At 47.6% G+C, this 24628-nt stretch overlaps 1 protein-coding gene across 3 annotated transcripts in view; it reads left to right on the top strand.

Moving 5' to 3' along the window:
• LOC141073066 (uncharacterized) overlaps positions 1-24628 on the top strand; it is a 296352-nt gene that overhangs the window by 23400 nt on the left and 248324 nt on the right. Inside the window, exons 3-4 of one of the 3 annotated variants that reach the window (XM_073560386.1) lie at positions 10903-11026; positions 11709-11843. The exons of the other annotated variants lie outside the window; for them this stretch is intronic. Coding sequence (XP_073416487.1) covers positions 10903-11026; positions 11709-11843 — 259 coding nt within the window. The remainder of the gene's footprint in view (positions 1-10902; positions 11027-11708; positions 11844-24628) is intronic. 3 annotated transcript variants of the gene reach the window in all.

Here is a 24628-nt window from a genome sequence, read left to right as displayed (position 1 = left end):
GAGGATTCTGGGTGATGAGCGGAGAGGTGACTGCTGGGACATTATACAGGACGGCACTGGAGGATTCTGGGTGATGAGCGGAGAGGTGACTGCTGGGACATTATACAGCACTGGAGGATTCTGGGTGATGAGAGGAGAGGTGACTGCTGGGACATTATACAGGACGGCACTGGAGGATTCTGGGTGATGAGCGGAGAGGTGACTGCTGGGACATTATACAGGACTGGAGGATTCTGGGTGATGAGCGGAGAGGTGACTGCTGGGACATTATAAAGGACGGCACTGGAGGATTCTGGGTGATGAGCGGAGAAGAGACTGCTGGGACATTATACAGGACTGGAGGATTCTGGGTGATGAGCGGAGAGGTGACTGCTGGGACATTATAAAGGACGGCACTGGAGGATTCTGGGTGATGAGAGGAGAGGTGACTGCTGGGACATTATACAGGACGGCACTGGAGGATTCTGGGTGATGAGAGGAGAGGTGACTGCTGGGACATTATACAGGACGGCACTGGAGGATTCTGGGTGATGAGCGGAGAAGAGACTGCTGGGACATTATACAGGACTGGAGGATTCTGGGTGATGAGCGGAGAGGTGACTGCTGGGACATTATACAGGACGGCACTGGAGGATTCTGGGTGATGAGCTGAGAGGTGACTGCTGGGACATTATACAGGAGGGCACTGGAGGATTCTGGGTGATGAGGGGAGAGGTGACTGCTGGGACATTATACAGGACTGGAGGATTCTGGGTGATGAGCGGAGAGGTGACTGCTGGGACATTACACAGGACGGCACTGGAGGATTCTGGGTGATGAGCGGAGAGGTGACTGCTGGGATATTATACAGGACGGCACTGGAGGATTCTGGGTGATGAGCGGAGAGGTGACTGCTGGGACATTATACAGGATGGCACTGGAGGATTCTGGGTGATGAGCGGAGAGGTGACTGCTGGGATATTATACAGGACGGCACTGGAGGATTCTGGGTGATGAGCGGAGAGGTGACTGCTGGGACATTATACAGGACTGGAGGATTCTGGGTGATGAGCGGAGAGGTGACTGCTGGGACATTATACAGGACGGCACTGGAGGATTCTGGGTGATGAGCTGAGAGGTGACTGCTGGGACATTATACAGGAGGGCACTGGAGGATTCTGGGTGATGAGAGGAGAGGTGACTGCTGGGACATTATACAGGACTGGAGGATTCTGGGTGATGAGCGGAGAGGTGACTGCTGGGACATTACACAGGACGGCACTGGAGGATTCTGGGTGATGAGCGGAGAGGTGACTGCTGGGATATTATACAGGACGGCACTGGAGGATTCTGGGTGATGAGCGGAGAGGTGACTGCTGGGACATTATACAGGATGGCACTGGAGGATTCTGGGTGATGAGCGGAGAGGTGACTGCTGGGATATTATACAGGACGGCACTGGAGGATTCTGGGTGATGAGCGGAGTGGTGACTGCTGGGACATTATACAGGACGGCACTGGAGGATTCTGGGTGATGAGCGGAGAGGTGACTGCTGGGACTTTATACAGGACTGGAGGATTCTGGGTGATGAGCGGAGAGGCGACTGCTGGGACATTATACAGGATGGCACTGAAGGATTCTGGGTGATGAGCGGAGAGGTGACTGCTGGGACATTATACAGGACAGCACTGGAGGATTCTGGGTGATGAGCGGAGAGGTGACTGCTGGGACATTATACAGGACTGAAGGATTCTGGGTGATGAGAGAAGAGGTGACTGCTGGGACATTATACAGGACGGCACTGGGGGATTCTGGGTGATGAGCGGAGAGGTGACTGCTGGGACATTATACAGGACGGCACTGGGGGATTCTGGATGATGAGAGGAGAGGTGACTGCTGGGACATTATACAGGACGGCACTGGAGGATTCTGGGTGATGAGCGGAGAGGTGACTGCTGGGACATTATACAGGACGGCACTGGAGGATTCTGGGAGATGAGCGGAGAGGTGACTGCTGGGACATTATACAGGACTGGAGGATTCTGGGTGATGAGCGGAGAGGTGACTGCTGGGACATTATACAGCACTGGAGGATTCTGGGTGATGAGAGGAGAGGTGACTGCTGGGACATTAGGGTGATGAGCGGAGAGGTGACTGCTGGGACATTATACAGGACGACACTGGAGGATTCTGGGTGATGAGCGGAGAGGTGACTGCTGGGACATTATACAGGACGTCACTGGAGGATTCTGGGTGATGAGGGGAGAGGTGACTGCTGGGACATTAGGGTGATGAGCGGAGAGGTGACTGCTGGGACATTATACAGGACGACACTGGAGGATTCTGGGTGATGAGCGGAGAGGTGACTGCTGGGACATTATACAGGACGTCACTGGAGGATTCTGGGTGATGAGCGGAGAGGTGACTGCTGGGACATTATACAGGACGGCACTGGAGGTTTCTGGGTAATGAGCGGAGAGGTGACTGCTGGGACATTATACAGGACTGCACTGGAGGATTCTGGGTGATGAGAGGAGAGGTGACTGCTGGGACATTATACAGGACGGCACTGGAGGATTCTGGGTGATGAGCGGAGAGGTGACTGCTGGGACATTATACAGGACGGCACTGGAGGATTCTGGGTGATGAGCGGAGAGGTGACTGCTGGGACATTATACAGGACGTCACTGGAGGATTCTGGGTGATGAGGGGAGAGGTGACTGCTGGGACATTAGGGTGATGAGCGGAGAGGTGACTGCTGGGACATTATACAGGACGACACTGGAGGATTCTGGGTGATGAGCGGAGAGGTGACTGCTGGGACATTATACAGGACGTCACTGGAGGATTCTGGGTGATGAGCGGAGAGGTGACTGCTGGGACATTATACAGGACGGCACTGGAGGTTTCTGGGTAATGAGCGGAGAGGTGACTGCTGGGACATTATACAGGACTGCACTGGAGGATTCTGGGTGATGAGAGGAGAGGTGACTGCTGGGACATTATACAGGACGGCACTGGAGGATTCTGGGTGATGAGCGGAGAGGTGACTGCTGGGACATTATACAGGACGGCACTGGAGGATTCTGGGTGATGAGCGGAGAGGTGACTGCTGGGACATTATACAGGACGGCACTGGAGGATTCTGGGTGATGAGCGGAGAGGTGACTGCTGGGACATTATACAGGACTGCACTGGAGGATTCTGGGTGATGAGGGGAGAGGTGACTGCTGGGACATTATACAGGACGGCACTGGAGGATTCTGGGTGATGAGGGGAGAGGTGACTGCTGGGACATTATACAGGACTGCACTGGAGGATTCTGGGTGATGAGCGGAGAGGTGACTGCTGGGACATTATACAGGACGGCACTGGAGGATTCTGGGTGATGAGGGGAGAGGTGACTGCTGGGACATTATACAGGACGGCACTGGAGGATTCTGGGTGATGAGGGGAGAGGTGACTGCTGGGACATTATACAGGACGACACTGGAGGATTCTGGGTGATGAGAGGAGAGGTGACTGCTGGGACATTATACAGGACGGCACTGGAGGTTTCTGGGTCATGAGCGGCGAGGTGACTGCTGGGACATTATACAGGACTGCACTGGAGGATTCTGGGTGTTGAGCGGAGAGGTGACAGCTGGGACATTATACAGGAGGGCACTGGAGGATTCTGGGTGATGAGAGGAGAGGTGACTGCTGGGATATTATACAGGACGACACTGGAGGATTCTGGGTGTTGAGGGGAGAGGTGACTGCTGGGACATTATACAGGACGGCACTGGAGGTTTCTGGGTGATGAGCGGAGAGGTGACTGCTGGGACATTATACAGGAGGGCACTGGAGGATTCTGGGTGATGAGAGGAGAGGTGACTGCTGGGATATTATACAGGACGACACTGGAGGATTCTGGGTGTTGAGGGGAGAGGTGACTGCTGGGACATTATACAGGACGGCACTGGAGGATTCTGGGTGATGAGCGGAGAGGTGACTGCTGGGACATTATACAGGAGGGCACTGGAGGATTCTGGGTGATGAGAGGAGAGGTGACTGCTGGGATATTATACAGGACGACACTGGAGGATTCTGGGTGTTGAGGGGAGAGGTGACTGCTGGGACATTATACAGGACGGCACTGGAGGATTCTGGGTGATGAGCGGAGAGGTGACTGCTGGGACATTATACAGGACTGCACTGGAGGATTCTGGGTGATGAGCGGAGAGGTGACTGCTGGGACATTATACAGGAGGGCACTGGAGGATTCTGGGTGATGAGCGGAGACGTGTCTGCTGGGACATTATACAGGACGACACTGGAGGATTCTGGGTGTTGAGGGGAGAGGTGACTGCTGGGACATTATACAGGAGGGCACTGGAGGATTCTGGGTGATGAGAGGAGAGGAGACTGCTGGGACATTATACAGGACGGCACTGGAGGATTCTGGGTGATGAGCGGAGAGGTGACTGCTGGGACATTATACAGCACTGGAGGATTCTGGGTGATGAGAGGAGAGGTGACTGCTGGGACATTATACAGGACGGCACTGGAGGATTCTGGGTGATGAGTGGAGAGGTGACTGATGGGACATTATACAGGACGGCACTGGAGGATTCTGGGTGATGAGCGGAGAGGTGACTGCTGGGACATTATACAGAACTGGAGGATTCTGGGTGATGAGAGGAGAGGTGACTGCTGGGACATTATACAGGACGGCACTGGAGGATTCTGGGTGATGAATGGGCTGGGACATTATACAGGACGGCACTGGAGGATTCTGGGTGATGAGCGGAGAAGAGACTGCTGGGACATTATACAGGACTGGAGGATTCTGGGTGATGAGCGGAGAGGTGACTGCTGGGACATTATACAGGACGGCACTTGAGGATTCTGGGTGATGAGCGGAGAGGTGACTGCTGGGATATTATACAGGATGGCACTGGAGGATTCTGGGTGATGAGCGGAGAGGAGACTGCAGGGACATTATATAGGACGGCACTGGAGGATTCTGGGTGATGAGCGGAGAGGTGACTGCTGGGATATTATACAGGATGGCACTGGAGGATTCTGGGTGATGAGCGGAGAGGAGACTGCAGGGACATTATACAGGACAGCACTGGAGGATTCTGGGTGATGAGCGGAGAGGTGACTGCTGGGACATTATACAGGAGGGCACTGGAGGATTCTGGGTGATGAGCGGAGAGGTGACTGCTGGGACATTATACAGGACGGCACTGGAGGATTCTGGGTGATGAGCGGAGAGGAGACTGCTGGGACATTATACAGGACGGCACTGGAGGATTCTGGGTGATGAGCGGAGAGGTGACTGCTGGGACATTATACAGCACTGGAGGATTCTGGGTGATGAGAGGAGAGGTGACTGCTGGTACATTATACAGGACAGCACTGGAGGATTCTGGGTGATGAGCGGAGAGGTGACTGCTGGGACATTATACAGGACGGCACTGGAGGATTCTGGGTGATGAGCGGAGAGGTGACTGGTGGGACATTATACAGCACTGGAGGATTCTGGGTGATGAGAGGAGAGGTGACTGCTGGGACATTATACAGGACGGCACTGGAGGATTCTGGGTGATGAGCGGAGAGGTGACTGCTGTGACATTATACAGGACGGCACTGGAGGATTCTGGGTGATGAGCGGAGAAGAGACTGCTGGGACATTATACAGGACTGGAGGATTCTGGGTGATGAGCGGAGAGGTGACTGCTGGGACATTATAAAGGACGGCACTGGAGGATTCTGGGTGATGAGAGGAGAGGTGACTGCTGGGACATTATACAGGACGGCACTGGAGGATTCTGGGTGATGAGAGGAGAGGTGACTGCTGGGACATTATACAGGACGGCACTGGAGGATTCTGGGTGATGAGCGGAGAAGAGACTGCTGGGACATTATACAGGACTGGAGGATTCTGGGTGATGAGCGGAGAGGTGACTGCTGGGACATTATACAGGACGGCACTGGAGGATTCTGGGTGATGAGCTGAGAGGTGACTGCTGGGACATTATACAGGAGGGCACTGGAGGATTCTGGGTGATGAGGGGAGAGGTGACTGCTGGGACATTATACAGGACTGGAGGATTCTGGGTGATGAGCGGAGAGGTGACTGCTGGGACATTACACAGGACGGCACTGGAGGATTCTGGGTGATGAGCGGAGAGGTGACTGCTGGGATATTATACAGGACGGCACTGGAGGATTCTGGGTGATGAGCGGAGAGGTGACTGCTGGGACATTATACAGGATGGCACTGGAGGATTCTGGGTGATGAGCGGAGAGGTGACTGCTGGGATATTATACAGGACGGCACTGGAGGATTCTGGGTGATGAGCGGAGAGGTGACTGCTGGGACATTATACAGGACTGGAGGATTCTGGGTGATGAGCGGAAAGGCGACTGCTGGGACATTATACAGCATGGCACTGGAGGATTCTGGGTGATTAGCGGAGTGGTGACTGCTGGGACATTATACAGGACGGCACTGGAGGATTCTGGGTGATGAGCGGAGAGGTGACTGCTGGGACTTTATACAGGACTGGAGGATTCTGGGTGATGAGCGGAGAGGCGACTGCTGGGACATTATACAGGATGGCACTGAAGGATTCTGGGTGATGAGCGGAGAGGTGACTGCTGGGACATTATACAGGACAGCACTGGAGGATTCTGGGTGATGAGCGGAGAGGTGACTGCTGGGACATTATACAGGACTGAAGGATTCTGGGTGATGAGAGAAGAGGTGACTGCTGGGACATTATACAGGACGGCACTGGGGGATTCTGGGTGATGAGCGGAGAGGTGACTGCTGGGACATTATACAGGACGGCACTGGGGGATTCTGGGTGATGAGCGGAGAGGTGACTGCTGGGACATTATACAGGACGGCACTGGAGGATTCTGGGTGATGAGCGGAGAGGTGACTGCTGAGACATTATACAGGACGGCACTGGAGGATTCTGGGTGATGAGCGGAGAGGTGACTGCTGGTACATTATACAGGACGGCACTGGAGGATTCTGGGTGATGAGCGGAGAGGTGACTGCTGGTACATTATACAGGACGGCACTGGAGGATTCTGGGAGATGAGCGGAGAGGTGACTGCTGGGACATTATACAGGACTGGAGGATTCTGGGTGATGAGCGGAGAGGTGACTGCTGGGACATTATACAGCACTGGAGGATTCTGGGTGATGAGAGGAGAGGTGACTGCTGGGACATTATACAGGACGGCACTGGAGGATTCTGGGTGATGAGCGGAGAGGAGACTGCTGGTACATTATACAGGACGGCACTGGAGGATTCTAGGTGATGAGCGGAGAGGTGACTGCTGGGACATTATATAGGACCACACTGGAGGATTCTGGGTGATGAGCGGAGAGGTGGCTGCTGGGACATTATACAGGACGACACTGGAGGATTCTGGGTGATGAGCGGAGAGGTGACTGCTGGGACATTATACAGCACTGGAGGATTCTGGGTGATGAGCGGAGAGGTGACTGCTGTGACATACAGCACTGGAGGATTCTGGGTGATGAGCGGAGAGGTGACTGCTGGGACATTATACAGCACTGGAGGATTCTGGGTGATGAGCGGAGAGGTGACTGCTGGGACATAATACAGGACGGCACTGGAGGATTCTGGGTGATGAGCGGAGAGGTGACTGCTGGGACATTATACAGGACGGCACTGGAGGATTCTGGGTGATGAGCGGAGAGGTGACTGCTGGGACATTATACAGCACTGGAGGATTCTGGGTGATGAGCGGATAGGTGACTGCTGGGACATTATACAGGACTGGAGGATTCTGGGTGATGAGAGGAAAGGTGACTGCTGGGATATTATACAGGACTGGAGGATTCTGGGTGATGAGTGGAAAGGTGACTGCTGGGATATTATACAGGACGGCACTGGAGGATTCTGGGTGATGAGCGGAGAGGTGACTGCTGGGACATTATACAAGACTGGAGGATTCTGGGTGATGAGCGGAGAGGTGACTGCTGGGACATTACACAGGACGGCACTGGAGGATTCTGGGTGATGAGCGGAGAGGTGACTGCTGGGATATTATACAGGACGGCACTGGAGGATTCTGGGTGATGAGCGGAGAGGTGACTGCTGGGACATTATACAGGAGGGCACTGGAGGATTCTGGGTGATGAGCTGAGAGGTGACTGCTGGGACATTATACAGGACTGAAGGATTCTGGGTGATGAGAGGAGAGGTGACTGCTGGGACATTATACATGACGGCACTGGAGGATTCTGGGTGATGAGAGAAGACGTGACTGCTGGGACATTATACAGGACTGAAGGATTCTGGGTGATGAGAGGAGAGGTGACTGCTGGGACATTATACAGGACGGCACTGGAGGATTCTGGGTGATGAGCGGAGAGGTGACTGCTGGGACATTATACAGGACGGCACTGGAGGATTCTGGGTGATGAGCGGAGAGGTGACTGCTGGGACATTATACAGCACTGGAGGATTCTGGGTGATGAGCGGATAGGTGACTGCTGGGACATTATACAGCACTGGAGGATTCTGGGTGATGAGAGGAAAGGTGACTGCTGGGACATTAAACAGGACGGCACTGGAGGATTCTGGGTAATGAGCGGAGAGGTGACTGCTGGGATATTATACAGGACTGGAGGATTCTGGGTGATGAGCGGAGAGGTGACTGCTGGGACATTACACAGGACGGCACTGGAGGATTCTGGGTGATGAGCGGAGAGGTGACTGCTGGGATATTATACAGGACGGCACTGGAGGATTCTGGGTGATGAGCGGAGAGGTGACTGCTGGGACATTATACACGAGGGCACTGGAGGATTCTGGGTGATGAGCGGAGAGGTGACTGCTGGGACATTATACAGGACTGGAGGATTCTGGGTGATGAGCGGAGAGGTGACTGCTGGGACATTACACAGGACGGCACTGGAGGATTCTGGGTGATGAGCGGAGAGGTGACTGCTGGGACATTATACAGGAGGGCACTGGAGGATTCTGGGTGATGAGCTGAGAGGTGACTGCTGGGACATTATACAGGACTGAAGGATTCTGGGTGATGAGCGGAGAGGTGACTGCTGGGACATTATACAGGACGGCACTGGAGGATTCTGGGTGATGAGCGGATAGGTGACTGCGGGGACATTATACAGGATGGCACTGGAGGATTCTGGGTGATGAGCGGAGTGGTGACTGCTGGGACATTATACAGGACGGCACTGGAGGATTCTGGGTGATGAGAGGAGAGGTGACTGCTGGGACATTATACAGGACGGCACTGGAGGATTCTGGGTGATGAGCGGAGAGGTGACTGCTGGGACATTATACAGGACTGGAGGATTCTGGGTGATGAGCGGAGAGGTGACTGCTGGGACATTATACAGGACGGCACTGGAGGATTCTGGGTGATGAGCGGAGAGGTGACTGCTGGGACATTATACAGGATGGCACTGGAGGATTCTGGGTGATGAGGGGATAGGTGACTGCGGGGACATTATACAGGATGGCACTGGAGGATTCTGGGTGATGAGCGGAGTGGTGACTGCTGGGACATTATACAGGACGGCACTGGAGGATTCTGGGTGATGAGAGGAGAGGTGACTGCTGGGACATTATACAGGACGGCACTGGAGGATTCTGGGTGATGAGCGGAGAGGTGACTGCTGGGACATTATACAGGAGGGCACTGGAGGATTCTGGGTGATGAGCGGAGAGGTGACTGCTGGGACATTATACAGGACGACACTGGAGGATTCTGGGTGATGAGGGGAGAGGTGACTGCTAGGACATTATACAGGACGACACTGGAGGATTCTGGGTGATGAGGGGAGTGGTGACTGCTGGGACATTATACAGGAGGGCACTGGAGGATTCTGGGTGATGAGCGGAGAGGTGACTGCTGGGACATTATACAGGAGGGCACTGGAGGATTCTGGGTGATGAGCGGAGAGGTGACTGCTGGGACATTATACAGGAGGGCACTGGAGGATTCTGGGTGATGAGCGGAGAGGTGACTGCTGGGACATTATACAGGACGACACTGGAGGATTCTGGGTGATGAGGGGAGAGGTGACTGCTGGGACATTATACAGGACGACACTGGAGGATTCTGGGTGATGAGCGGAGAGGTGACTGCTGGGACATTATACAGGACGACACTGGAGGATTCTGGGTGATGAGCGGAGAGGTGACTGCTGGGACATTATACAGGACGACACTGGAGGATTCTGGGTGATGAGGGGAGAGGTGACTGCTGGGACATTATACAGGACGACACTGGAGGATTCTGGGTGATGAGGGGAGTGGTGACTGCTGGGACATTATACAGGACTGCACTGGAGGATTCTGGGTGATGAGCGGAGAGGTGACTGCTGGGACATTATACAGGACGACACTGGAGGATTCTGGGTGATGAGCGGAGAGGTGACTGTTGGGCCATTATACAGGACGGCACTGGAGGATTCTGGGTGATGAGGGGAGAGGTGACTGCTGGGACATTATACAGGACGGCACTGGAGGATTCTGGGTGATGAGCGGAGAGGTGACTGCTGGGACATTATACAGGACGGCACTGGAGGATTCTGGGTGATGAGCGGAGAGGTGACTGCTGGGACATTATACAGCACTGGAGGATTCTGGGTGATGAGAGGAGAGGTGACTGCTGGGACATTATACAGGACGGCACTGGAGGATTCTGGGTGATGAGCGGAGAGGTGACTGATGGGACATTATACAGGATGGCACTGGAGGATTCTGGGTGATGAGCGGAGAGGTGACTGCTGAGACATTATACAGGACGGCACTGGAGGATTCTGGGTGATGAGCGGAGAGGTGACTGCTGGGACATTATACAGAACGGCACTGGAGGATTCTGGGTGATAACTGTATCATTGTTGTCAGGTTCCTTTAAGGTGTCAGGACGTCGCTGTCTATCTCTCCATGGAGGAGTGGGAGTATCTAGAAGGACACCAGGATCGGTACCAGGCCGTGATGATGGAGGAGCTCCGGCCTCTTACACCACGAGGTGAGCAGCGCGGCTCCTTGTTGGCTCCGGTGGATGTGATGACGTCTCTCCGGCGTCCTCCTATAATAGATGAGTTTTCTCCAGACTTGCTCTGGTTTTCTCTACATTTTCTCCGTCTGACAACAGCTTTCATTTCCCTGATTATTTTCTTCTGATCTGTGAGTCGCGGTTTCTCCGCTCTCGTCTCGTCTTCATCATTCTTGAGTCTTTGTCCTTGTGCATAAATAATGGGGACTTGAACCTGCCATCCTACGAATACCGGACTTTAGCAAAGTTGTTTTGGCGTTATGAGCCGTGGAGAGAGGAGTAATTTAGCAGTTGTCTCCAGAGATTGCTACCAAACAAGTAGCTTTTTAGCTGGGAGGAAGCGCATTAGTGGAGTGAACGTCGCTGTAATTCTTTTTTTTTATGCCAAGTTTGTTTTTTACTTTTGCTTGTCTAGTTTTTTTTTCACTAATTTTTTCCTCTCTTTTTCATAGTAAATTTCATAATAAAGAGTTCCCTTTCCCCACTTCACACTTTAATCATGTAAAAGCCCCACTTACACATCCGCACTGGTGAGAAGAATAGAAAAATGGCCCATTCGTGACGCAGACGCTTTCCTTGCCTCCGACACCCATTCAAGGAGTGTGTATGATCTCACGTTCCTCTATTTTTTTTTACTCCATTTCCTCATCGGAAGAGAGGGACCCCCAGCAAGGCGCCCTAGGACCGAAGCATCCCCTTCAGCAATCGATCACATATGGACTCCACCCCCTGAAAATGATCAGCCTCTTATTCCGGAATTCATGGACAGTTCGGGAATCCAGATTTTTAGGTACAGACCTTACTGAAATCGACTTCTATCGTGTGGATAAAATACAGTGCCTTGCAAAACTATTCGGCCCCCTGGAACTTTTCAACCTTTTCCCACATATCATGCTTCAAACATAAAGATACCAAATGTAAATTTTTGGTGAAGAATCAACAACAAGTGGGACACAATTGTGAAGTTGAACGAAATTTTTTGGTTAGTTTAAATTTTTGTGGAAATGCAGAAACTGAAAAGTGGGGCGTGCAATATTATTCGGCCCCTGTAACTTTCCGTGCAGCAAACTCACTCCAGAAGTTCATTGTGGATCTCTGAATGATACAATGTTGTCCTAAATGACTAATGATCATAGAATGGTAGAGTTGGAAGGGACCTCCTGGGCCATCTGGTCCAACCCCCTGCTCAAAGCAGGATTCGCTAAATCATTCCAGTCAGATGTCTGTCCAGCCTCTGTGTGAAGACTTCCATTGAAGGAGAACTCACCACTTCTCGTGGCAGCTTGTTCCACTCATTGATCACTCTAACTGTCAAAAAGTTTTTTCTAATATCTAATCTGTGTCTCCTCCCATTCAGTTTCATCCCATTGCTTCTAGTCTTTCCTAGTGCAAATGAGAATAAAGATGATCCTTCTACAATGTGACAGCCCTTGAGATATTTGTAGACAGCTATTAAGTCTCCTCTCAGTCTTCTCTTCTGCAAGCTAAACATTCCCAAATCCTGCAACCTTTCCTCATAAGACAGGGTTTGCAGACCGGTCACCATTCTGGTGGCTCTTCTCTGAACTTGCTCAAATTTGTTGATGTTTTTTTCAAAAATGTGGCGCCCAAAACTGGACACAGTATTCCAGATGAGGTCTGACCAAAGAGGAGTAGAGGGCAATAATGACTACACGTGATCTAGACTGTATGCTTCTGTTAATACATCCTAGAATTGCATTTGCCTTTTTTGCTGCTGCATCACACTGTTGACTCATATTCAGTCTGTGATCTATTAGTATACCCAAGTCTTTTTCACATGTGCTGTTGCTTAGCCCTATTCCTCCCATTCTGTATATGCTTTTTTCATTTTTATTGCCCAGATGTAGTACTTTGCATTTTTCCCTGTTAAAAACCATTCTGTTAGTTGCTGCCCACTTCTCCAGTTTATTTATTTCTTTTTGAATCCTCTCTCTCTCTTCTCTAGTATTAGCTATCCCTCCTAGCTTTGTGTCATCAGCAAATTTAATCAGTTTACCCTCAATTCCTTCATCTAAATCATTGATAAAGATGTTGAACAATACAGGGCCCAGGACAGAGCCCTGTGGTACCCCACTTGAGACATTCTTCCAACTGGATTTTCAGCCACTTACGACCAGTCTTTGGGTCTGATCACTAAGCCAGTTATGAATCCACCTAACAGTTGCCTTGTCCATTCCATACTTAGTAATTTTTTAATAAGGATTGTATGAGAGACTTTGTCAAATGCTTTGCTGAAGTCAAGATATACTATATCTACAGCATTTCCCTGATCCACCCAATCAGTGATTATGAATTTAAAGAGCTGTTTGTGGATTTTATGTGCTGCTTAATATGAGACACATTCGCTTGTACATCAAAAGATTGCTGTTTTATTCATATTTCCAACGCGTTTCAAAGTGAAAATCACTTCTTCCTCAGGGGGTTTCCTCACTATCGTTCTGTTTATAGATATCCTGGATTCTTCTATTCCCTTAATAGGACAGTGAAGAACAGTTGATGTTACATTTCCTTTCTGAGAGAAAACAGATGCAAAATAGGAATTTAAAAGTTCAGCCTTCTCAACATCCTGTCTTACCATTTCATCATTTTCATCCTGTAAAAATCCTATAGCATCTTTGACTTTTCTTTTACTTTTGACATATCCACAAAATCCTTTATTATTGCTTTTGACGTCTCTTGCAAGCCTCAATTCATTGTCAGCTTTAGTAATCTGGTTCGTGCCCTGCAGGTTCTGCAGACAGCATTATATTCTTCTTTAGATATGCCTCCCTCTTTCCATTTTATAAACATTTCTTTCTTCCTTTTTAGCATGTGCTTAAGTTCTGTGTTCATCCATCCTGGTTTCCTTAAATGCTTCCTATTCTTCCCTCTTTTCGGAATTGTTAACAACTGTGCTTTGAGAATCACATTTTTCAAGATTTCCCATCCTTCCTGGACATTTTTGTCCTGAAGGATATCCAGCCATTGGATCCCTCCAATTCTCTTTCTGAGTGCCTTAAAATCTGCCTTTCTGAACTAACCTTGACGTCTGAGTCTTCACAGGTCTTCCGCCTCTAGTTATCCAAAATTCTAAAATAGCATGGTCGCTACCTCCTAGGGTCCCAGCCACTTTTACCTCCTCAACCATTTCCTCCCTGTTTATAAGGATTAGATCCAAGGTAGCAGTTCCCCTTGTTTTCTCCTTTACCTTTTGGAAGATAAAGTTGTCAGCAAGAGAGGATAAGAATTTCCTTGTCCTGTTAGTTTTGCCTGAGAGAGATTCCCAAGAAATGTCTGGATAGTTGAAATCTCCCATGACAACTATGTCATATTTTTTGGAGAACTTGGCCATTTGATGCATAAAGAGTTCATCCATATCTTCAGCTTGCACAGGCGGCCTGTAGTAAATGCCTACAATGGTGTCCTTTCCATTGTTCTGTCCTTGTATTCTTACCCAAACAGTTTCCACAGAACTCCCAGTCTCTGAAGCTTCAATCTCTGTGCAGATATACGCGTTTCTAACATACAATGCGACACCTCCTCCTCGTTTATCAAGTCTGTTTCTTGCAAATAAGTTGTATCCTTCTAGTCTTGTATTCCAACCATGTGTATCGTCCCACCAAGTTTCAGTGATTCCAATGACATCATATTTCTTTTCCTGTGTTAGTAGTTCCAATTCTCCTTGTTTGTTGCCCATGCTTTGTGCATTAGTATAGAAACATTTTAGTTTGTGATTGTTTTCTCTTTCTCCAATATTTTTATTAATTAGATTCTTTTGTCTTTGCTCTTCCTTTCCACTTCTAATAGCAGAGTTCTCAATAGCATTTGTCAGGTGTATGGCTTTTTCTGGTCTTTTGCTTCCCTTCCCATGTTGTTCTAGTTTAAAGCTCTCCTTACAAGTGTAGCAAGGCGACTTCCAAATACCTGCTTTCCAGTCTTCGTAAGGTGCACCCCATCTCTAGCAAGTAGTCCATCGTATAAGTAGTTCACTCCGTGATCCAGAAATCCAAATCGTTTCTGACGGCACCATCGACGTAGCCAGTTGTTCACCTGCAGAATCTTATTCCACCTCCTTGTTCCATGGCCATCCACTGGGAGGATGGAAGAGAAGACCACCTGCGCTCCCAGTTCTTTCACTTTCTTGCCTAAGTCTTCAAAGTCTCTGCAGATGGTTTCCAGGTCGTTTCTTGCAGTGTCATTTGTCCCCACATGTAGTAGCAGGAATGGGTAGTCATCTGTAGGTCTGAAGAGTCCTGATATCCTGTCAGACACATCTTTAATTTTTGCACCTGGAAGACAGCACATTTCTCTTGAAGTTATATCCGGTCTGCAGATAGCGGCCTCTGTTCCTCTCAACAGGGAATCCCCCATGACCACCACTCTCCGTTTCTTCTTCACAACATTTTTCTTTCTCCATCCAGGAGGACTCTGAAGGCGTACAAGGTTGCTGTTTGTTGGCAAAGTCTTATCCTGATGTATTTCTTCATCGTTTTCCTGCGTGAGAGCCTGGTACTGGTTCCTGAGCAGTATGGGTGCTGACTGCCTCCTGATCCTCCTGCTTCTCTGGGTCACATGTCTCCATTCCTCTGTTTCTTCAGGTGCACTTCGAATTTCTTCTCTTTCTGTAACATGAAGAGATAATTCTGCTCTGTCCAAGAACTCTTCACCTTCCTTCATTGTAGCTAACCTCTCTTCGAGATTTTGCAACTTTTCCTCCAACAGGGACACAAGCTTGCATTTGTGGCATGTGAAGTTTGGCTTTTCCACTGGTAAATCTGTGAACATGTAGTAAGAAATGCAGCTCACCAAATGGCTCCTGGCCTCTTCCATGTTCTTATTGTTAAAGAGATCTCAAAGTGGTGAAAAATGAGCCAAAATCGGCACGCGGTTTACCGATTTCCTCCTTTCAGCTGCAACGGCCAAAATCCAGTATTCTTTGAGCTCGCGGAGACGCTTCACTTATCCCAGAAGGCACTGGGAATATGCATTTGTGATATTTGGCTATTTGTGTAAGTCTGAGTTATTGTTAAAAATTCTCTGGTTCCTTGTAAGGTAGTAATTTGGAATATTGACCAAATCTTTGTACTGTTGGTTAACGGTCACACTTATTTGACGGCTGTTGTCAATGTATCTTCTTACTCTGGAACCAATAAAGTTTATGTTATCAAAAAAAGGGAGGTTAAGGCTGTGTGCACACGCTGCGGATTCTGCTGCGGATCCGCATCGGTTTTGGCCCTGCGGGTCTGCAGCAGTTTCTGCTGTGTTGTACAGTACCCTTTTAGCCTATGGTAAATGGAATCCGCAGTGCACACAGTGCGGAATTTTCCGTGCAGATTTGCTGCGGTTTCAAAAGCGCAGCATGTCAATTCTTTGTGCGGATTCCGCTGCGGTTTGGCTCCTGCTCCATGGCAGGTGTCAAACCACAGGGGAAAACCGCAGGATAATCCGCAGAAAAACTGCAGGTTTTTCTCAAATCCACGCAGAAAATTCCACAGAGGAATCCGCAGCGTGTGCACGCAGCCTAAATCTAAACTGTGGGTACGTATGGCCTATGAGTCTTGTCATACATCAGTTTCCACTCTACCATGGGGTTGGCCTATGTTGGCCCAAAATTATATTCCTATTCCATTTAGTCTCAGGCAAACACTCAAAACTGTCCACATTCCCAGTATAAAGGGAATTCTAATTGACCCATTACGACCATTATCCCCAATAACAGATAACCCCAAATTCCCATCTGGTGTCTTCTCAAGCCTTTTTCTGGGTATGTCCAAGACAAACCCCTTGCGTCTTCATCATGTGGCCCCTGAGGGTGTATTGCTTCCCCTCTAGCTATTCTAGGTGATTGCCCACATAAAGCGAGATATTCTTTAGAATGTATTCAACTAGGGCATTTTTTCTCTACATTTGCCGATCATTTAGAATGGGTGCGCCCCCTTTCTTTGTTTGAATCCCTATGTATGGCTCCCACTAATCCTGCGCATGCAGTTTAGATAGTGATCCGGATATGCTTCCCCCTTTTTGTAAGGCGTGGGAAAGGGAGCGCCATCAAACCTTTACAAGGTCATAAATCTAATATTACTACTAAAGCTCAGGAAACTAGTTATAAAATAGTATCTAGATGGCATCATGTTCCTTCGGTCTTACATAAATGGTTCCCGGGAGTATCCAACTTGTGGTGGTGATGATGTGGTGCCCTTGTGGGCTCAATGTCGCATATATGGTGGGCGTGCCCGGCCTTGGCGGCCTTCTAGGAGGGTGTTCTTAAAGCGATTAAAGGAATGACGGGAGTGTCAGTCCCTAAAAGGCCGGCAGCAATTCTACTTTTTATGTTTCCCATGCGTAAGAATGCTTGTAATAAATCAAAATTGAGGTACCTTCTTCAGGCTCCTAAGGTGGTAATTCCACGACACTGGAAGTCATTAGACCCGCCTTCGCTAGAGGAATGGTTTGGGGAGGTGGCTAGATTTCACCAGGTTGAATCTGATAGCCCATACCAAAAGGCAGCTAACAAAGTGGCTGCAAAATGGTTTCATTGGGAATCCTTCTTATCCTCATTGATGTGCCAAAATATGCTAAGATAATTACTATCTTATCCTTTTACGATATTTGATATGCCGGTATCATAGTTCATGCTCCGTCTGCCTTAGTGAGTTGTTCTCACGGTCCTTATAGACATTTCTTCTCTTTTCTCTTCTTCTTGTTATTTAGTTTAGCAGGTTGTCAATTGTCTTTTGCAAACTACTGTTGATACGGAATAGAGCTGTTTGTTTTCATGTTACTACACCGTTCTCTATTTCAGTAGTTACTCTGCCATGTGGTGTGTTCGTTTGAACCTGTTGATATGCTTGTCTTTGTTGTGTATTATAAAACAATGAAAATTTTGAATAAGTAAAAGGAGGCTAAAATTCCTACAATAATTGCCTAGTAAGAGGACAAGGTGTGGAATTAAACTATTCAAGAGTACGTCAGGGAACACCCACAGATTTAATGTCTACAAATGGAGTGATAGCCCCCCTGAATGCCCTGTCTTGGGGGTGAGTGGGAAATTGTGTGGTAATTGGTGCACCCATTGCTGGATCAGGGTTATCACCTCTTCCTAGATAACTTCTACACCAGCATCTGACTTTTTAAGAACCTCTCTGCCAAAGGTACAAACCAGAAAAGCCTCCCTAAGCCGCTAATTTGGCAACTGAGAAAAGGCGACAGCAGAGCCCATTGCTGGTGGTCAAGTATTAGGATGTCCTTATAAGAGGTGAGCGAAACATCATCAGCTCCCTCCTTATTCGGCAAGCTATAGCGTTAACCCGGATGCGTGGAGCGCTCCTGATGATCAGCTGTCCGGCGCCCTAGCTGCATGTGTCGTGGCTGTGTGACTGTCACAAGACACAGACTTTCCATGTATGCGTTGTGACTGTCACACCTACAGTTCTTATGCTGATCTTGAAATCGAGGTTTTTTCAACTTTTTTGGGCCTGTGAAACATGTGTCTCACAGTGCATGGACGTCTGTGATCTGTTACCAAGCCACCCCAACTTGTGATGGGCTGATTTGCTGACTGTGATATTTTGCATGGATATTCACCTCTTGGCCGTTGAATGGATGGACGGACTTCATTTCGTCTTCTTCCAGCTGTCATGGCGCTCAAATTATGCAGTTTGGCAATTTTATTGTCCGAGAGCCCGCTATCGATGAGCAGGATGATGCTGTTTGTCTTTCGTTGGGAAATCTGCTTCATGGCTGCTCCTTGTTTCGAACCAGTGACCTTTCACTTGGGAATCAGCCTAATAACACACTGAGCTAATAGGGAATGTGAGGACAGGTTGTAATTTGTAGTATGTGGGAGCAAAAAGATTGTTACCACCATCAGGAGCGAAACTGTAACAATGCAGTGACATGACAAGAATCTGCATAAGTGATCATATTCTAAATGGCTGCATGTCACATTTCTGTATGAGATAGCCAGGATGACTGTCTATAAAATGAGAGGAGTCTCACCTTCAGCAGTAGTGGATGGGGAGAGATGGAGCCAGAAAATCAGAACATTGTTACCCTTTTGCTTGTTGGTGTAAATTCATCGGGGTGTAGATCATAGAATCATAGAATCGTAGAGTTGGAAGGGACCTCCTGGGCCATCTGATCTCTAAGATCAGGTCCTCAAACCATAAAATGCCATGCGAACAGCAAACATATGGTACCAAAAGCTGTCCGTGCCCATTATACAGATGGCCTTGTACAACGATTGTGTGCTGTTTCGACGTGCAGGCAATACGGAATCTTCCTTCAGCTTCAGAAGGTAGTCATCATGGCCCTAATGTTTGGCAGTCAGAAAGGCGAGGGTCCCACTACTTCTGAAACTGATGGAGCTTGCATTGTACCAGGACAATATTTTCATTGCATGTTTAGAAAAATCTCTTGAGGGGTGTAATTTGAAAATGGGGTCATCTGTGGGGGGGTTTACACTGTTTAGGCACATGTCATCCACTATCTATTCCAGCCAACTTTGTGCTCCAAAAGTCAAATGGTGCCGCTTCCCTTCTGAGTCCTGCCATGTGCCTAAACCGTAGTTATGGGTTATCGGCATACTGAGCAGAAAATGAACCCCAAAATTTGTTGGGCAATTTTTCCTGAGTATCCCGATACATCATTTGTAGTGGAAAACTACTGTTTGGCTGCAGAGCAGGGCTCGGAAGAGAAGGAGCGCCATTTGACTTTATGGAACCCACCAGTGCTTCACAGAATTTCATGGTGTGGAACCGTGAAAATTAAGATTTTTTTTCCCACAGAAATGTTGCATTATCTCCAATTTTTTTATTTTCACAATGGTAACTGGAGAAAATATACTCAAATTTTTCTCGTTACTCTTGTGAAAATTTTTGTCTAAAAGCAAACATTTCTATGGGAAAAAATCTTAATTATCATTTTTTCCTTCCACATTGTTTTGATTCCTGTGAAACACCTAATGGGTTAATAAACATCTTGAATGTGTCTTTGAGCACATTGAGGGGTGAAGTTTTAGAATTCTGTCACTTTTTGATATTTTCTGTTATATAGGCCCCTCAAAGTCATTTCAAATGTGAGGTGGTGCCTAAAAAAAAATGGTGTTGTAGATTTAAAAGTAATTGCTGATCAACTTTTAACCCTTCTAACTCCGTAACAAAAAAAATGATGATGATGTGAAGTAGACATGTGGGAAATGTTAGTTTATACCACACAGAATGGTTAATAAATGTCTAGATGAAGGGCATAAATATTAAAAGTGCGAAATTTTCAAATTTTTTTTTTTAAATGTTTTCATAAATAAACAAAAATTATCGACTTACATTTACCATAAAGTAAAGTAAATCTTCAGAATCACTGGGTTAGAATTGTAAAATATTTGCCTGGTCGAGACGGTGAAAACAGACCGGGGGAGTGAAAGGGTTAAAGGGTTGTTCGTTCCATAGAATATGTATTATGGGGCTTTTCTGTGGAATCTGACCAGACAATCTCTCCCTGGCTCCCCGTGTCCCTCATTCAGCGCCCATGACCCCGGCGCCTGCTCTCTAGTGTCCTCTTATATTACACAGTGATAGGCACTAACCGCTGTGTACCGGGGGCTCCAACAACACCGTCCTCCCGGGCGCTGTGACTTCATCCGTTAGCCATACATGTGCCCTTTATTCCTGCTTCACCCATAAACTCAGAACTTTCCGCGCACATACTGCCTATTTTAGTGTTTATATCGAGGCGAAGGTTGAGATTTTTCTCTATTTAACCCATTCACCCTTAGTCTGTTTTCGCCTTTCTGACCAGGCCAATTTTTACAATTCTGACCACTGTCACTTTATGTGGTAATAACTCTGGAACGCTTCAACGTATCCCACTGATTCTGAGATTGTTTTTTCGTGACATACAGTATTGTACTTCGTTATAGTGGCAAAATATGGGCAATATTTTTTGCATTTATTTATGAAAATATCGAACATTCGAAAAAAGTTAGAAAAAGTTAAATCTTTGAATTTTTATTTCCTTAAACCAGAAAGTTTTGTCGCACAAAATAGTTATTAAATAACATTTCCCACATGTCTCCTGTACATCAGCATCATTTAAAAAAAAAAAAAAATTTTTTTTTTTTGTTAGGAAGTTAGAAGGGTTTTTATCAGCAATTTCTCAATTTTCTAACAAAATTTACAAAATATTTTTTTAGGGAACACCTCACATTTGAAGTGACTATGGGGTGGCATATGTGACGGAAAATACCCAAAAGTTACACCATTTTAAAAACTGCACCCCTCAAAAGTGCTCAAAGCCACATCAAAGAATTTTATTAACCCTTTAGGAGCTTCAAAGGAATTAAAACAATATGGAGGGAAAAAAATGAAAATTTTACTTTTTCCCCACAAATTTTACTTTAGATCCAGATTTTGCATTTACAACAGTATCAGGAGGAAATGGACCATACAATACGTTGTGCAGTTTCTCCTGTGTACATCAAAACCCCAATGTGGTGGAAAACCACTGTTTGGGTGCACGGCAGGGCTCGCAAAGAAAGGACCACCACTTTTGAAGCGCAAAATTGTCTAGAATAGATAGCAGACACCATGTCCTGTTTGGAGAGCCCCTGAAGTGCCTAAACAGTGGAAACCCCCCATAAGTGATCTCATTTTGCAAACTACTCCCCTAAACTTAATCTATTCTTTAACAGATTTAATCACACACTGGCTGCTCCTGCCCCTGCATACCATTCACACCTCTCTGCTACAATAACCTCACCCCCTGCTGCAACTTGTCAACTGAGCCAGGGTCTGTTGTTCACAAGTACCCAGGTTGCAAAAGAACTGGATAAGATCAAAGTTTTGAAGGCTGCAGGTCCTGTCGGCATCAGTGCAAGGCTAATCAGAACCTGCGGGCACCAGCTGAGTGAGAGCATTACATATCTGTTCAATATGAGCCTGAGAATAGGTATAGTACCACAACTGTGGAAATTATCGTGTGTGGTACCAGTTCCGAAGAAACCTTATCCGAAAGACCTTAATGACTATAGACCTGTAGCATTGACATCACACCTGATGAAGGTACTAGAGAGATTGGTTCTCACACGTCTCCGTCCTCTAGTGAGCTCGAATATGGACCCTCTCCAGTTTGCCTACAGGCCGGGCATTGGTGTGGATGATGCCATTATCCACCTTCTAGATAGGACTCTCTCTCACCTGGAGAAACCTGGGAAGACTGTGAGAATAATGTTCTTCGATTTCTCTAGTGCTTTTAATACCATACAGCCAGGTCTACTGAGAGACAAGCTGGGCCTTGTTGGCGTGGACCTCCAACTCTCCACCTGGATCCTTAACTACCTCACGAACCGACCTCAGTTTGTAAAGGTTCGGGACAGTGTGTCAGACACAGTGATCTGCAATACAGGGGCAGCTCAAGGTACAGTTCTTGCCCCTTTTCTTTTCACACTGTACACTGCGGATTTTAAGTGCAACTCATCTAGCTGCTACTTGCAGAAGTATTCTGATGACTCTGCAATAGTAGGCCTCATCACAGGAGGAGATGAAAGAGAGTACAGAGATAATAACCAAGCTTTTGTGGAGTGGTGTCAGAGGAACCACCTTAGGATTAATTCTGGGAAGACCAAGGAATTGGTGGTGGACTTTCGCAAGGGAAAAAATCCACCAGTAGTGGTGAACATTCAGAGAAATGACATTGAGATAGTCAACACCTATAAGTACCTTGGTGTGATCCTCAATAATAAGCTTGACTGGGCCCATCACTTGGATGCAGTGTACAGGAAGGGCCACAGTAGGCTTTATCTGCTCAGAAGGCTGAGAGCCTTCGGAGTTAGGGGGGCACTCCTTGCATCCTTCTTCAACTCTGTTGTGGCATCAATCATCTTCTTTGGTGTGGCGTGCTGGGGCAGTGGCATATCAACCAGGGACAGGAATAGGCTGGACAAACTGATTAGAAGGGCCAGCTCTGTCCTGGGGATGCCCCCTTGACCCAGTTCAGGAAGTAGGCAACAGGAGGATACTGGCCAAGGTGAGCAACATGGTGCAGAATGATTCCCATCCCATGCATGAGACCGTGACAAAGATGTGCAGTACTGTCAGTGACCGGCTACTTCATCCTAAATGTGAGAGGGAGCGCTATCGAAAGTCCTTCCTTCCTGCTGCAGTTAGGCTGTATAACCAGCACTGTCCAAAACGGAGAATGACCCAAACAGTGAACTGATAGATCCAAAGTTGTGATAGTCCGGTTATATCTTTTTTTTTTCGTATATGTACCTACCTACTGTCAATGTAATGCCTTTATGCATCTGTATCTGTACTTGTTCCTGCCTTGCTGCTGTAATGCTCTGAATTTCCCCATGGTGGGACGATTAAAGGATTATCTTATCTTATCTTAAAGGAATATATCTAGATGTGTCGTGAGCATCTTGAACCCTCAAGTGCTTTACAGCGTTTCCAACAATAATGTTACTTTAGCCCCAAATTTTTAATTTTCAGGGTAACAGGAGAAAGTAGACCCCAAACGATTTCTCCTGAGTACGCCGATACCCCATGTGGTGGAAAACTACCGTTTTGGTGTACGGCAGGGCTCGAAAGGCAAGGAGCGCCAATTGAATTTTGGAGGACAATTTTGTCTGGAATAGATTACAATGCCATGTCACATTTGAAGATCTCCTGACATGCCAACACAGCAGAAACCCCCACAAATGTCTCAATTTTGTAAAATACACCTCTTAAGGAATTCATCTCAGGCGATTCACAGAAAAGTATAACAATGGACTGAGTCAATGGAAAATTACCATTTTTTTCCACTAAAATGTTGCTTTGGGCACAAGTTTTCAATTTTCAAAATGGCTAATAGGAAAAAAATCAATGGTACAGTTTGATACCCAATTTCTCCTCCGTACGATACTCCGTATGTGGTCAAGAACTACTTTTCATGCACAGTGCAAAGCTCAGACGAGAAGAAGCACCATACTGTAATGCAGATTTGTCTGGAATGATTTGCGGGAGCAGTGACCCATTAGAGCCTTTGAGGTGCCAGAACCCCCCATAAGTGACCCCATTTTACAAATTACATCTCTCAAGGAATTGATCTAGGGGTGCAGTGATCATATTAACAGCACGGGTGGGTCACAGAATTTTATACCATTGGGCAGTAAAGAAAAAATAATTACATTTTTACTGCAAAAAAAATTTTTTAGCCCCAAATTTTACATTTTCCCTTATGGAAATGGGTAAAAATTGCACAAAAAATGGTAACACAATTTCTGCTGTGTGTGGCAATACCAATATGTGGCTGTACAGTACTGCTTAGCCACATGGCGAGACGCAGGAGGGACGGAATGCTATTTTACTCTTTGAGAACAAATTATCATACAATAGTTTGCAGACTCCATATACAGAGCCCTTAAGTGCCAGAAGAGCAGAATCTCCCCTCAAGTCATTCTATTTTGGAAATTATACCCCCCCGGGGGTTTCATCTTAATCACGTCACTAGGAGATTTAGATGTAAACCCTAATGTAAGTGCTCAGCGTAGAGCGCAGGATAAATGTGACCCCAAAATTTATGTAAAATGTTCAC

Source organism: Dendrobates tinctorius, unplaced genomic scaffold (assembly GCF_039654945.1).
Source record: "Dendrobates tinctorius isolate UK_male_01 unplaced genomic scaffold, ASM3965494v1 ptg000296l, whole genome shotgun sequence".
Taxonomy (NCBI): domain Eukaryota; kingdom Metazoa; phylum Chordata; class Amphibia; order Anura; family Dendrobatidae; genus Dendrobates; species Dendrobates tinctorius.
The sequence above is the reverse complement of the archived record's forward strand: the minus strand, read 5'-3'. Positions and strand labels throughout refer to the sequence as shown.